General features: G+C 38.7%; 1 protein-coding gene across 2 annotated transcripts in view; it reads left to right on the plus strand.

The window, feature by feature from the left end:
• TFEC (transcription factor EC) overlaps positions 1-15,616 on the plus strand; it is a 205,736-nt gene that overhangs the window by 184,562 nt on the left and 5,558 nt on the right. For both annotated transcript variants that reach the window (XM_054023771.1, XM_054023780.1), the window contains 2 exons: positions 3,650-3,725; positions 15,090-15,237. In XM_054023771.1, the coding sequence (XP_053879746.1) occupies positions 3,650-3,725; positions 15,090-15,237 (224 nt within the window). The remainder of the gene's footprint in view (positions 1-3,649; positions 3,726-15,089; positions 15,238-15,616) is intronic.

Here is a 15,616-nt window from a genome sequence, read left to right on the forward strand (position 1 = left end):
ATATGTTGTGTACAGAGAGAACAGAAATGGAGTGTGCCACCTATCAGCTATCTGCTGTTGTCCAAAACTAACAGAACGGATCTGTTTCTGGAGGGAAGACACAAAAGAACTCCACAAATACATTGCTTTCTTTCCTGAGATGATAAAATAATACCATGCACTTGTTTAACATTTTTAACCTTTGATGTACTTTACATATTTTCATGAATTAATTCTTACAGCATATAGTTATAAATAAAAACGTATAATAAATTATATAATAGTAGTGATTTAAGGTGGCAACCAAGACTGAGGCTCCATTTTTCTAGGCGCTGTACAAATAAATAGCAAGAGATAGTCCCAGCCTCAAAGAACCTACAGTCCAAACAAAGACGGGTAAAGAGTGGGAGGGGACACAGAGATAAAGTGACTTGCCCAAGGTCACACACTGAGCTGGTGACAAAGCTGGAATGAGAAACATGGTCTGCCGACTCCTAGTGTGATACACTGTCCACTAGACCATACTGCTTTCCTTACTTCTGTGAATTATGTATGTATTATTATCCCCATTTTACAGAATAGGAAACTGAGACCCAACTATTCAATGACTTCCCAATTCTGTGGTCAGCATCAGACTAGGATTAGATCTCAGGAGTTCTTATCTCTCCATCTGCTCAGATAACTTTTGACGTAGGTTAAGCAGGATACTTCCTGGCATGGTACTGGGAGTGTAGTATCACCCACCCACCATGCAAGCTACTCTTCACTTGCTGTAGAGTAATTTTTGCTCACTTAGCCTCCCCCCGCCCTCCAGAAGGTATCCTTGTTTCCACCCAGATGTTTGTGGATGGGGCCTTTGGCTTACAAACACACCCTGGAAATCTTTCTGATGGCGGCTGTGGCATCCTTTTTGAAGCCCTGCAGCAGCCACTGCCTATTTCAGATGATTGGCCAGAAATGGAGTTCCTTCTGAAGGAGGAAAAGACCCAGGTAGGAAACTCCAGGTGTTGCTGAGTTGTTTGGATTAATGAGAGGGAGGAAAGAGAGGAGCAAGCATACATTAGGGGTGCCAAATCTTGTCTTTGCTTAGTTTGCTCCCTCCGACTGCTAGACCATAATCACCACATGCAAATTAGCTAATTAGGCATCTCAGTGGGTGAGAAGGGTGCATTTAATTGTACACAATATTGGAGGCTGGGTTGAAGCCTAGCTATATGTCATGACTACAATATTCTGCCATGGGGCATGTTTCACATTGCTTTGGTTTTGTGTGTACACTTTAGAGCTTAGACTCTATCTGGAGGCTAACCCTACTATCTGTTTGCTTGTACATATTAAGGTATTGAATATAAAGGTTTTGCTGGTGTGATTTAAAAAATAACTCTTTAAAGTAAGCTCTTTTATGAGGATCATATTTTTTAGAGATGGTCTGAAAAGGATTTGAACTACACTAGCATTCAGATACCAGGCGCAATTAAAGTTCACATTTTGTAATTATGATCAAAATTTTGCAAGTACATCTGAAGAGGAACTGGAAAAATAGGCCGCATAAATTTCTGGAACCAAAATCATGGAGATAGGTTTGGATCTCAGAAATCAACTCTAACCTATATGAAACTGTAAGATTTTGGACGGGTCCCTATGGTTTTTAACTTTGTTTTTAAAATAAATGTTGAAGCTTGTTAGGTGTTTCATGCTACACCAAATCAACAGTCACTTCTTAGCAGGTGCCATAATGGAAGGTGTAGTGGTTGATAGCTTTATGCAGTGTTTTGTTTAGGTATCTCAAAAATAAATTCCATGTGTTCACTTTGGAACAAAATGCTCTATCTCCTTGTCCTTATAATACAGACATGCTGATGATATAACTAGTTTCCTCAGTAATGTGCACTCCCATTGGCAACACATAAAAGGGAGAATACACCCTTTCCTGGGTAAAATTATTAACCAGTAGACTAGACATCCTATTTATGTCTGTCTTCTTATTGTTTCAAAAGAATTAATAGGGTGAGGGAGTGTAAGTTGCCTGATGCTTTGACCCAGATACTTGGCTTAAGCGGCCAGGTGCATTTTCAGAGTCTCATCTCTTAGAAGGTGGCAGGCATCCCCAGAACCATACCGTTGGCTTGTCTACACAGTGGGCTAACATGCTTTATTCAGGAGTGTTTTCTAAAGCTCACTAAGGTATTGCTCATTAATTAGCCCACATAGACCCCGCTAGTGCACTTTAATGTAGTGTCGTTTGAAACAATAAAGTGCACTAGGGTAACTTTAGTGCTCCCCACTAGTGTGTCCATGGACCAATTAATGTGCAACACAGTGTGCTTTAGAAAGCATACCCCCCTAGATTATATTACCCCATTGGGTAGACACGCCTTCATTGTGTAGGTAACTGGAGAAAAGTGGTTTGGAAAGCAAGGGTGGATTCCCTAGATTGGTGAGGGGAGAGAGAGGGAAAGAAGAAGGAGAAAGGGTGACAAGACTGTTGATTGAGGGAGACTCTCATATATCTTACTGGACCGCAATGCTATGAGGATGAAAGGACCTGAGTAGTCAGAGAGAGGGGAGAGTTTTTAAGGGATCAAAGCTGTTTACTTTTCTTTTTTTCCCCTCTGTAACTAAACTGAGAATGTCTTATCTAGCTCATCTTATGAGTAGTGTAAATCTAGATATGTTAAGCAAACTGCTTGTTTTGTTTTCATTTCATCTTCTCTTTGTTTCTGATAAATCTTGGTTTAAGATTGCTGTTGTGTGGGTAAGTTTTATAGACATAACTAAGGAGAGGTGCTGAAGGGTAAAAACTTTCTGGAATGCAACCTTTACTTCGTCTCTATTGAGGGGCATGGTCAGAGATGTCCTCTTCCAGTGATTCACATGGCTATCAGTCTGCAGCAGGTGAACACAAAGGGAGAAGCTGAAGCACTTACCAGGAAACAAGAGTTGGTTGGGCTGTTGGTCACAATCCATAAAGGGAGTTTTTTTACTGATTAAGGACTGTGGGATCCCATAATGTTCCTATTGAAATCAATGGCAAAAATATATGGCTCTCAGGATTGAGTCCTACATAGGAAGAATTTGGGAAATGGAAAGTTAAGTATGACTTTATAAGCAAGATGAGCCCAATTCATTCCTAGGATTGTGGGCCCACAGTGGAGGCAAGTGCACCAGCTACTTTGAGGACCAGAAATGGCCATTACAGGCAGGAGAATGGATGTAGACAGGGGACAATCACAGGCACCTAGTACATGTGATACTGGGGTTTCTATGGAACCCCAGCCATAGTAAATGGTGGCAACCTTAACCCATCTGCCCTGAAGTAATGCCCCTGCAGGGAGAACTGCCCCTGTGGGTGGAGGAATATGAATTTGCTCCCTTTTGGACCACAGCGGTAAGTCAGTTGCATTAAAAATCAAAGCAAACCTACATTACTAAGACCCTGAGACAAGTAGGCAAAGGGATGTTGAGCTATACAGGTTTTGAATTTGATTCGGTAACTTATTATTTCTAAGCTAACTACAGGATTAATTCTATCATTGTAAATCAGAATCTATTGCACTGGTCCTTATATTGGTCTGCTGTTTTTAACTAATTAAAATGTTTCATTAGGCCTTTTCCAAAGAATGTTTCATAATGAAAATAGTAAATTGTTCTTTTTTTTTTTTTTAAACAGTTGAAAGAAGAAGAAGGTATAATATTAATTACCGAATCAAGGAGCTTGGCACGCTTATTCCAAAATCTAATGATCCGTGAGTTCAACAGTCATTTCTATAATAATGTCTATAGTATAAATATAGAGGAGAAGGAGCAATAAGATAACCATGAAAATGGCTAATAGGATACAGAGACTTTCCCTTCTAGGTCACTAGTTCAAATCCAGCCCAGCTGGTCAGATAGGTAGCAAAAATCATTAACCTCTGATGGCTGTAATGAAAAGAGTTGGTGGTCTTATTGCATTTCCTCAGACAGAAGTCTCCACACCACAAAAACTACCATTACATCTGGGAATAATTGCTATGCCTGTTTGGAGTCTCACCAGCGAGGCCCTGGGTAGAATGATAATGGAGAATTAACTCCCTTCTCATCCCTCGAAATGGTCCCTTTAATGGGATGAAGCAGCATGTGCACTGCTGCTACCTGCTCTTTAGATAAACAGAATAATTCAGTCTCTAAGGCTGTTGATTTGGCACCTTTCATAAAAAAATACATTCACTGAAAAAAGAAGCTGAAAGGCGAGGGAAAATCAGGTACTTTGAATTGATACAAAAATGGCTATAATTTTTATACCAATGTATAAATAAATGTACGGTAACTCAAATGTTATGCTGCTAAACCCTACTGCATTCTCTTAATGTTTATATTTTCATCATCCCTTTTAATTTATTTGTAAGAAAATAGTTTGTGTTGTCAACAGTTCTGTTTAATAGATAGTATCTAAAGATTAGCTTTTGGAAAGTCTTTGCAATCAGCGTGGCCTGTTAAAAGAGTCGACTTTCACTCTTTTAACATAGAAACTTTCAAAACTCTTCAGTAAACAAAATGGGAGGAGGGAAGACACACCATAGTAAAGCCTATTGCAGGATTAGCAAGAACAATTCAGTAAGTTATTTAAAGCCTAGACTTTTAGCTTTGGATTTTTCATGTCACTCAGTCAAGCCTAAAGAGTATGCACCAGTATGATTGTGACTTGGATATAATTGGTTATACAAATATTGTGGGTTTCATTTGTTCGTCAGTTTGGCTTTGTGATGCTCAGAATAAAATTTTCTGTTGACACTTCAGCCTTTTTTCCTCAGGGCTAAGAAGTTTTTTTTATTAAATTAAGGATTTTTATAATACTAATAAAGCTGTGTGAGACTTACATAAGTATAAGCGTGGCACGACAAGCCACTTTGAGTGAAATCGCCAATGAGAAAGTTAACACAGTCACAGTCCTTTCTAGGGAATGACATTTTCACAAGCTCAGCTTGTTCTCTGGCTTCAATCCAAAATGGATAAAATGGGCATGTTGTTGTTGATGCTACTAATACAATGATGGGTGTACCAATTCAGACAAAGTAAGACCACCCCTGAGCCCCCAAAGAAGATTTTGTTCACATCAGATGTCCTGTATAGACGTATTGGTAATATTGGTTTTAATTTTAGTGTTATATTGGACAGTACTTTAGACCATTTAAATAAAGAATTGTGAGGAAAGATTACTCTGAGAAACAGTGGATGGCACTGTTGGTTTGCAGCTATGAAGTGCAAGCCTTGAACTGTGATTAGAAATGGGCGAGAGCTGCAAACTCCAGATATGAATCAACATTTTTCAAAAGTATGTAGGGGTGTTTGGGTTGAATATTTTGGTTTGGATTCAAGTCTTGTTTTGATTTCATACATTATACTGATCTCCTGTTAAAACACATACATTGGCCTTAAATCTGTTGTGGTGCTTCCACAAACACATGATGGATTTAAACTCATGTCACTCAGTGAAGCCTAGAGAGTATGCACCTGTATTTTGGTGATGTCGCTTTACAGTTTTTTGGGAAAAAATAATGAATATGTCACATTTTTTTTTTCTTTCGGTACTTGCCTGGTTAAACGACGTGACAGTCACAAAATGACCAATGGATTTGGGTGCCTCCATTTTTAAGTTCCCAAGTTGAGGCACTTTGAAAGGGCCTGATTTTCAGAGGGCATGTGCTCAGTACTTTCTGAAAATCAGGCTCCTTTAAAGTGTCTCAATTTAGTTAAGCATCCCAAAATTGAGGCATCCACAATCACTTTTGAAAATATAGCAAATATAATATATTATGTATATAAATATAGGCCATAATCTAATTTACTACTGTCTGGTCAGATTAAAATGCTTCAACGAATTAATGTATATGAAGTTCCCTTTATTTGTAATGACAAATTATCCTGTGCCTTGAGCCCATCACATCTATCAATTACTGCTTCGTGACATGGTACGTCACCAACTCCCTACACCCTCTATTGAGGCTCTTGTTCTGCCTACCATCCACCTTCCTCTTCTCCCAGTCAGCTCTCTTTCTTTAAAACACACTGCTTTATACTATCAGTCTGTAACTTTCCTCAAATCAATATTGTCACCATATTTACTAATTTTAAAAGATGTTTCTGACACTGGGGACTTGGTTGCAAGGGGAAAAGCTTGGATGATAGTTGGACTATAACAGTGAAGCAAATCATCCTTAGCATTGGAAGAACAATGCTACTGCAACTGAGGCAGAGTGATTAGAATGCCTATCCTGGATGGCTTCCTTTGAGAAGATCACATTCAAAATCAGGATCAAAAAGGATATTTATAGAGGCCTCTTATGAGGAGGACATGTCTAGAGGGGTTCTGCAAGGGTCTGTCCTGGGTCTGGTACTAGTCAATGTTTTCATTAATGTCTTGGATAATAGAATGGATTGTATCCTTATAAAATTTGTGGATGACACCAAGCTGGGTGGGATTGCTAGCATTTTGGAGGATAGATTTAGAATTCAAAATGACCTTGACAAATTGGAGGACTGGTCTGAAATCAACAGGATGAAATTCAGTAAAGACAAGTGCAAAGTACTACACTTAGAAAGGGAAAAAAACAGATGCATAGCTACAAAATTGGGAATAACAGGCTTGGTGGAAGTACTGTTGAAAAGGATCTGGGGGTTACAGTGGATCACAAATTGAATATGAGCCAACAGTGTGATGCAGTTGCAAAAAAAGCTAATATTCTGGGGTGTATTAACAGGAGTGTCATATGTAAGACATGGGAAGTAATTGTCTCATTCTAATCAGCACTAGTGAGGCATCAGTTGGAGTATTGCGTCCGTTCTGGGCACCATGCTGTAGTAAAGATGTGGACATATTGGAGAGAGTCCAAAGGACAGCAACAAAAATGATGAAAGGTTTAGCAAATCTGCCCTGCGAGGAAAGGTTAAAACAACTGGGCATGTTTTAGTCTTGAGAAAAGAAGACTGGGAGGAGTGTGTGTGTGTGCGGGGGGGGGGGGGGGGGGGCTGATAAGTCTTCAACTATGTTAAGGGCTGTTATTCAGAGGACTATGATCAATTGTTCTTCATGTCATCTGAAGGTAGGACAAGCAGTAATGGGCTTAATCTGCTGCAAGGGAGATTTAGGTTCGACATTAGGAAAATCTTTTGAACTCTAAGGATAGCTAAGCACTGGAATAGGCTTCCAAAGCAGATTGTGGAATCCTCATCACTGAAGGTGTTTAAGAATAGGTTAGACAAACACCTTCAGGGAATGGTCTAGGTTTACTTGGTCCTGAGTCAGTGCAGAGGGCTGGACTAGATCACCTTTGGAGGTCCCTTCCAGCCCTACATTTCTATGATTCTATGATCTACCTTTACAGGGCAGATTTTGCTTCTTAGAAGTGTTTGTATCTCACTTTTATTTTCTTGTGTCTTTGCTGAACTTGTTTTGATCCAGTTGAACTTCAGGGGGGACTCACTTCTGACTGCATTGAAATCCCTTTTCTTCTTTTTAGTTTAATTTTATGCTTAGTGGCATGGATTATGTTGCTTAATGGAATAGATGTTTTGAATTTGGCTTTATCAGTGGGAGAAAACTTGAGGTGGGAATGTTGTCTCTATTAAGTTACAAAATACTTTGTCTTTTTAGTTTAATTTTAAGTGCTTAGATATCCAAGTGATGGGTACTTTCAAAATGCAAAACTATTAACAGGTAAGTAAAATCATTTAAAAATAAAACTGGATAAAAACACAACCAAACATTGATATTTTGCTGAAAATTCAAAACCAGTGCATTTAAATATATGTATTTTTTCCATTTTCCCTTTCATGTGTCTCAGCACTTCCAAGTTCCAGTTCTGATTGGTTAAACCAGGCTCCAGCTGGAACCTGGAAGTGCCAAAATACTAACTGTCTCTCTCATGGTATCTCCAGTGAAACTGAAGAAGAAATGGAAAGAATATTTCTTATCCCAGAGCCGTGAGCCGCAGCAGTGGCAGGTACTGGACTCCTGCCCCTCCTTCCCTCCAGCAGGAGGGCTCGGGTTTTCATCCCCCCGTCAGCCCTAATTTGTCACCGTTATTTTTAGTAAAAGTCAAGGACAGATCACAGGCTTCTGTAAATTTTTGTTTATTGCCCATAACCTGTGCCTAACTTTTACTAAAAATAAAAGTGACAAAATCTTAATCATACACATAATATAATAGTCTGGGGTCAGATTATTGTTACAGTAGCACATAGATGCCATGGGCAGTACTGGGGTTTCACTGTGATGGACTAACACATAGGAAGACACAGTAGGGCTGGATTAAGGAGCAGGTGACCCAAGCGACCGTCTGGGGTGCTGGGCTTGGGAAGCACTGGGCTTGGGGTGCTGGTTTTCGTTGTTAGTGACAAAAGGGAAAATTAGAATGTTTGAAGTAAATGTTTCAGGTATTCTGTATGCGGTTTCATTTTTCACTAACCTCCTAGAACATTCTGGATCTTTGTAGAATCTCATGGAACCTACCAGACTTTCTGAGAACTACATTTTCCTCAAACCTCCTAGAATGTTGTCAGCCATGCCCTCGCAGGTATATAAGGGATAGGGTATTGCCAGTCAGTCAGTGAGATATAAGAACAAACTGAAGTGAAAGCCAAGCTGCGATATTGGGAACCTTGTTTTATTGTGTAATTGAGAAAGTGTACTTGTGTTTTAAGACTTGAACAGTGAAGTAGTTACTAATAGTTTGGCTTTCTGGGGCTCATCAGGTGAGTTGTCCACTTAACATAATGGTAATTTCCTCAATTTGGTAGAACTCCATGGAAATACAACAATGTCATGCATGAGCACCTACGTCAAGTAGTTTGTAAAAAAAGCTATGGACCATTACTGCAGCAAAACAATTCAAAATGAATTGATTGACCTTATGGCAAGGAAGGTGCTTGATAACATATTGATGCAGCTTGGCAAAGCGAAGTACTATGCCATAATAATGGAATGCACTCATGACATTAGTCACAGTGAAAAGATGTCATTTACAGTAAGATTTGTTGACAATGAGGATGGCTGTATCCAAGTAAAAACACTTTATCTGTTTCCAGTCCGTGGATGACTCTACTGGAAAAGGCATAACAGAACTATTTATGAACATTTTGAATGAGAGTAAAATAAAGCTTCGAACTGCTGCAGCCAAGGCTATGACAATGGCACTAAAATGAAGGGAAGAAACAGGGTTGTCCAGGCAAGGACCCTTGCACTGAATCCAAGAGCTTTCGTCATGCCTTTTGGATGCCATTCCCTCACCCTGGTTGTGTCAGATGCAGTGTCGTCTTCTTTAGATTCAGTATCTTCAGATTACAGCAAAGGATATATCTCCTGTTTTCAGCATCAACTATTAGATAGAAAATCCTCATGAACAATGTTACAAATCTGACTGTGAAGCCACTAAGTGACACTCACTGGGAGAGCTGTATTGTCAGCATAAGGCCAGTGAGGTACCAAACGACAGAGGTTTACAAAGCCCTGATGGAATTGGCACCGTCAAGTAAAGCCAAGGCCGGAATCTGACATGAGATGCACAGCCTGGCAAACTAGAACACTGATTTCAAATTTCTGGTCTCAATTATAGTTTGCCATGATCTCCTGTTCTAAGTAAACATTATAAGCAAGGTATTACGAACTCAGCCGATGGACATTGCGACTGCTACTACTTTGATAAGAAGCTGCCTTGCTTTTGTTGTGGCCTACAGAGACAATGGATTTGAAGATACCATCACTGCTGCCAAAGAAATGGCAGACAACTTAGGAGTTGAATGTGTCTTCAAGGAAACTTGTATTCCTCAGAAGAAGAGACAGCTTGGCTATGAGGGCAGAGATGAGGTGATGGGAAACTAGGAAGAGGGAGTTTTTTGGCTCACTTGTTGACACCACTCGAGTGTCCATCGAAGAAAGGTTCAGATAAATGAAGCACCACAAAAAGACCTGGGTGGTTTTGTATGACCTTAGTAAGCTGATGGTGGACAGGAAAACACTCTTGAATAATTGTACTACCTTCACTGGACGCTGACACATGGGGAATGTTCGGACATCAATGATAAACACCTATACGTCGAATTAGACAACATCTGTTACATTTTGCGACATGGGAAGCATTCTCCACTCCAAGTTCTCCAGTTCATTCATGATGCAGAGCTGAAGGACACCTTTCCTACTGTGTGGATAGCTTTGAGGATTCTGCTCATGCTGCCAGTCACAGCCACGAGTGATGAGCACAGCTTTTCAAAGCTCAGGCTCATTAAAACTTATCTTCGATCGATGATGGTCAACAAGATATTGACATTGCTTGCTATTTTATCACTTGAAAATTCCATTGGCTAGTCTTTGGATCTCTCTGACGCTGTGCTTCAGTTTGTGCGGGCAAAGGCAAGAAAAGCGACCTTTTGAACTAAAACACTAGGGCAGTGTTTCTCAAACTGAGGTTGCCGCTTGTGTAGGGAAAGCCCCTGGCAGGCCAGGCCGTCTTGTTTACCTGCCCCGTCCGCAGGTCCAGCTGATTGCGGCTCCCACGGGACGAGGTTCACTGCTCCAGGCAAATGGGAGCTGCTGGACGCGTACGGGCCGAGAGACTTACTTGAGAAACACTGGACTAGGGTTAACCTTCTAAGGCTGTCACCTACTGTAACACTATTTAATACTGGTCCACCCAATGTTGGTGCACAGTTCAGTTACTTTATGTTAGTACATTTCAGTTACTCTTAAAATTAAAAAGTTTCTATAAACTTAGAGGAAACGATCTTTTTATTTGCTTATATATGGCATGAATAAATAAAGATTTACAGATCCTAGCATGCAGATTTATTGTCTTATATGACAGGGAAAACCTTGCATGCAAATGGTGTATCAAAATTGTGAAATGGGCTATATATTACATATGTAATAAAAATAAGGTATTCAGAAGTTTAATAAATGGAAGGGGAGCACTGAAGATGCTCCTCACATGGTGTGCCATTAGGTCTAGGGCTGGCCCTGGACACAGTCCTTATTGTGAAGAGTTTACAATCTGAGGTCGTAGTCCTGCAAGTGCTTATTGAGATTAAGTGACCTGCTCTTGTGTCTTGAGTTACATATGTAAGTATTTACAAGACTTGGGCCTAATTTAAGACATTACGTTAGTATGACAAGCAATAGAAAAGAATGGGGAAAGAGGACAAGAATAACAAGTAAGGTCTGAAGGTCTACAGGCTAGTTATATGCACAATTTGATGATTCTGAATTATTTAAAATGTAGCCGTTTTTAAACATTGTTTTAAAATATTATTTACAAAATCAATCAAATAAATAACAACGAACATCAACTGCTTGACTTTGCAGATTCTCAGATGAGTTTGCAGCACTGGTAGCTAGAAAATCACAATTCTCTCTGTAAACTGAGCGAGGTTGATATAGAAATTACTGGAATAAACATGGAATTCCACAATGCCACTTTCAGTCACTTTTCACTTAACTTTAACTGCATTTCAACTTCAAATTCTGAAGTTTTGAAGAACAGGAAATTGTTACGGGAATTGCTAAATTATACTGATGTTATTTTTTTTAAGTGACAATATTTTTCAGATTCTATGATTTTTTCCTCTTAATGTTGAGGAACTCACCTCTCAAGGAAGTGAAGGCCAAGTACTAACTAGAGCTAGGCATACTGCAGGTAATTGTTACGCAAGCTGAGGTGGCTGCCTTATGCTGCGCTGCCAGCAGAAGGTGGTGCTAACGTGGGCATAGCTGTCCCAAGAAAATCAGTGGAAGGGGAACCTCTGTGATGTAGAGCCAGCACAGAAGCTCTTTCATCATCTCTCCTCTGCTGCTGACATAAATAAGTATGGATGGAGCAAAGGGCCTATGGATGGCGCTGTCATACACCAGCTGATCCAAAACCAATCCTTTGCTGTTGCATGCCTTTCCCTCCCTGCATAAGTCCTAGTATATGAGGGAACTTCTGTCTCTATTTCATGCACTGGAAGGATTAGCTAGAATACTCTTATTTCATAAGACATCCCACCATATATTTGCCAATTAGGAGGAATTTTGTACTTACTATCAGGTATTGAATAATACGCTTGTTGGATATCACACTTAAGAAATTGTGACCTAATCGTTCAGTCCAGAACTTCCAGACTTAAAAGCAAGGATTCAAATTTCTTTACTAAAATGATATCAGAAAGACTGCAAGCTTTTCATCAGAGTTCACACTGGTGGGCAAGCCCTTCAAGTTTGTTAACGTCACCTTATGAACTGTCTAGCATTTGTGCCTTAACACTTGTGAGCCATATAGCAGTTAACTATTTCCATTGTAAATCTGAATGTAGCAATTAGACTCTCAGTGAAGATCTAACTTAAAGAAAGAGATAAAAATAGCACCATTATATCAGTAGAAATGTCCAGCCAGCACAATTAGGAAATGTAAATAATATTCAGAACATGATATTAAGGTTACTAACATTATACTGTAAAAAAAAAAAAAAGATTTCCAGTTGTTGATTAGTGGGTTCAAAACACAGTCTATAACACATGATTTATTCTAATGTCTAGGAGGAATATACACTGAAAAAACTGTTTTGTCAAAATTTGCCTGTTTTTGAATAACAACACTTGTGTGAAACTGTTGCAAAAAATATTGGAGTTTTGTATGAATTATTTTTCCACTGTGAGGATGACTCTATCTTAATCATTTCTAATTTGTTGAACATTGAAGTATCTTGGCACCTAATTTTGCAGCATTATATTCTTTATTTTCAAGCTGAGCCAGTTGGTTGTGAGTGGTCACATGGTATTATTCTGGTTCCTTTATAGGAGAGACTGATCTTGTGTGGATAGGATGATTGGCAAATCCCATTTTGGATGTATTTCTCTGAAAAATATGCTATAAGTATTCTTATTTTGGTATCACTTTGCAAAATTTGAAAATTTACCAAATCAGGCACAAGATCTAGGCACTCACTTTTTTCCTTGAAAATAGAGAAAATATAAATGATATTTTAGTCACCACAAGTTAGTGGGTGAGTACAGTTTTCCAAAGCTGTCTCTGAAATAGTCGAAAGAAGTCTCATTCTGTGCTCTTTTGGTGCCTACAGTCCAAAAATCAATGGGAACTGATTATTGATTTGTTTTAAAATTTATATTTCATTTTCACCATTTACAGAGCATATACGAGTATACATTAATGGCCCTGATCCTGCAAAGCAGCCTATATGGGGGTTACCTCTTACCCCACCTTCAGATCCGAATTGACTACATCCAATCAGTGTCAGAGATCATGGCAACAGCACTAGTACTGCCCCTCTCTGGTACACCAAAGGCACCCACTCTCAGGCTTGTGACTCCCTGGCTGTCATGTCTCTTGGGAAGAGACATGCATCTCACTCCCTCCTGACCAGGGTATTTCCAGGTGGCACAGTTTCTTGCCTGCTCTGTGAATTCCCCAGCAAGTCAGACTGCCTGAGCAGGCCTGCTTTGCTTTTCTCCTCATAGGCTTTAATCAGTGTAATTGCCCATAGTTATAAGGTACTACACACATTTTCCTAATTAAGCCATTTATTCTTAAGGTGAAAACATTATAGAGAAAATATTTTTAAACAATAAAGAAACCTACACACATGCTTATCAGAGCTCATTGCAACTCCAGCAAGGGTTCTGGTAGGAAACAGTCCTTCAAACCCCACTAAGGGGGTTTTCTGTGGTTCATACAAGTTACAAGTTCATAACCACTTTGGCTCAGAACGAGCACACTCATGAATGTATGAGCCACTCCTGTATACGGATTGGGCCTCTGATCTTGTCCTCATATAACAGGCGATCAGCGGACAAAGGTCCCCATCTCAGGGGCTGGGCAATGCTTCAAAAGGCTGAGTTCTTACATAACCAGAGGTATATTAGTATATACCACCTCTTAGAGATTTCGTGGGAGACTCCACTTTAAAAGTTCATACTTGTCTGGTCCATTGTTTCAAATAGTCCTTGGAAGCCATAATACTTCCCAGGGTTTACATTAGCCATGTTTCCCTACTAGAAATGTTACATACAATCCCACAATAATATGTAATCATTTGCATATTTAATACAATGAGCTCCTAAAACTTAATTCAATAAGGTTTGTTCAGAATATTACAGGAAATTATCATATCTGTCACAATCAGCTATTACATATACAGGACCCGGAGCCATGTGAGTTCTTTCCTCTGTATGGACTCCTACAGGCATTCTGTCTGAAATTGGTAACACAGATTTGCTAAAATCTTGCATTCTGTATCTGTCATGCAGGCTGTACCCATACCTGTATTATAAGATTTAGAACTATATCAAAAAATCTGGATGCTTCATAAACCCCTTTTTCTTTTCAAGGCCACACATCCACAAAGTCCTTGAGTGCAATGTTAACTTTAAGCACATTGACTTTAATGGGACTACTTGTGTGCTTACAATTAAACATGTGCTTAAGATCTTTGTTTGATCAGTCCCACAGTCAGTCTGATACTTGGAGAAGAAGTATTTGGGATGTATTTTTATTTGTGCTGCTTAACCAGCTATATATTGTTTCAAGTGTGGTCAAAGGGTTTGATTGTGATTGCTAAACTATAATTTGTCTGCTTCACCATCAGTGAGGACCAGCATTCAGCCCAGACCATTTTTTTCCCGACAAGCATAAAAGCTACCTCATTAGAAAGTCAGGTAAAAGGAGTAGTATATTTAAAATGATCTTTAAAAATTTAGGCTTAAGTCCTCAGTAATGTATATTTCCTAGTTCATTAATGCAGAAATACTGCACAGAGATTTTAATCTTAGAGTTAATAATAAAAGCAATTTTCACTAAAAATATAAAAACTGTAATGGTAGAATCATGATATTGCATTTTAGCTCTCCCACAAAAAGTCACTTTATTACTTTCTTTTGACACTTATTTTCATTCTGGGATTAATTTTACTATATAAGGGCTTCTTAACTATTCTATTAAAATTTCCATTCAGAAGCAATAATATCTAAGAGTGAATAATAGTCATGTAAATCATTATTTCATATTAATGTAAAAGATTTTGTAAGTTCTTATGAATTCTGCTGACATGCACAATTGTGAAAAGGTTATCTCTACATTCTGCAGTGATATGCGCTGGAACAAAGGAACTATTTTAAAAGCATCAGTGGAGTACATCAAGTGGCTACAAAAAGAACAACAGAGAGCTAGAGAATTAGAACACAGACAGAAGAAATTAGAGCAGACTAACAGAAGACTTCTACTTCGAATTCAGGTTTGTATAAGAATGTCACTATGAACTACAAAGATTTCTCACTACTTATCCATCATCAAATTTAATTCATCTATATCATTTTTTCTTCTAAATGTCATTTATTAAAAGTGGATTGGCCATTTCAGGAATGGTACAATTTTACATAATTTTACGAGTCCGTATTTATTGCTATGCAAGTTCTTTAGATTTCTAGAAAAATCCTTTGATAATTGGGCCTTATGCAAGGTAACATATCTATAGAGAACTAATACAATATTTTGAAGAAATGTTGCCTTCTTATGTAGTATATCTACATTATAACTACAGAAAAAAATTAATTTGTTTCCCTAAAACAATATTGAACACTAAATCCTCCTCCATATTTTCTTTTTCTCTTTGT

The sequence above is a fragment of the Malaclemys terrapin genome, chromosome 1 (assembly GCF_027887155.1).
Source record: "Malaclemys terrapin pileata isolate rMalTer1 chromosome 1, rMalTer1.hap1, whole genome shotgun sequence".
NCBI classification, from domain to species: Eukaryota; Metazoa; Chordata; order Testudines; family Emydidae; genus Malaclemys; species Malaclemys terrapin.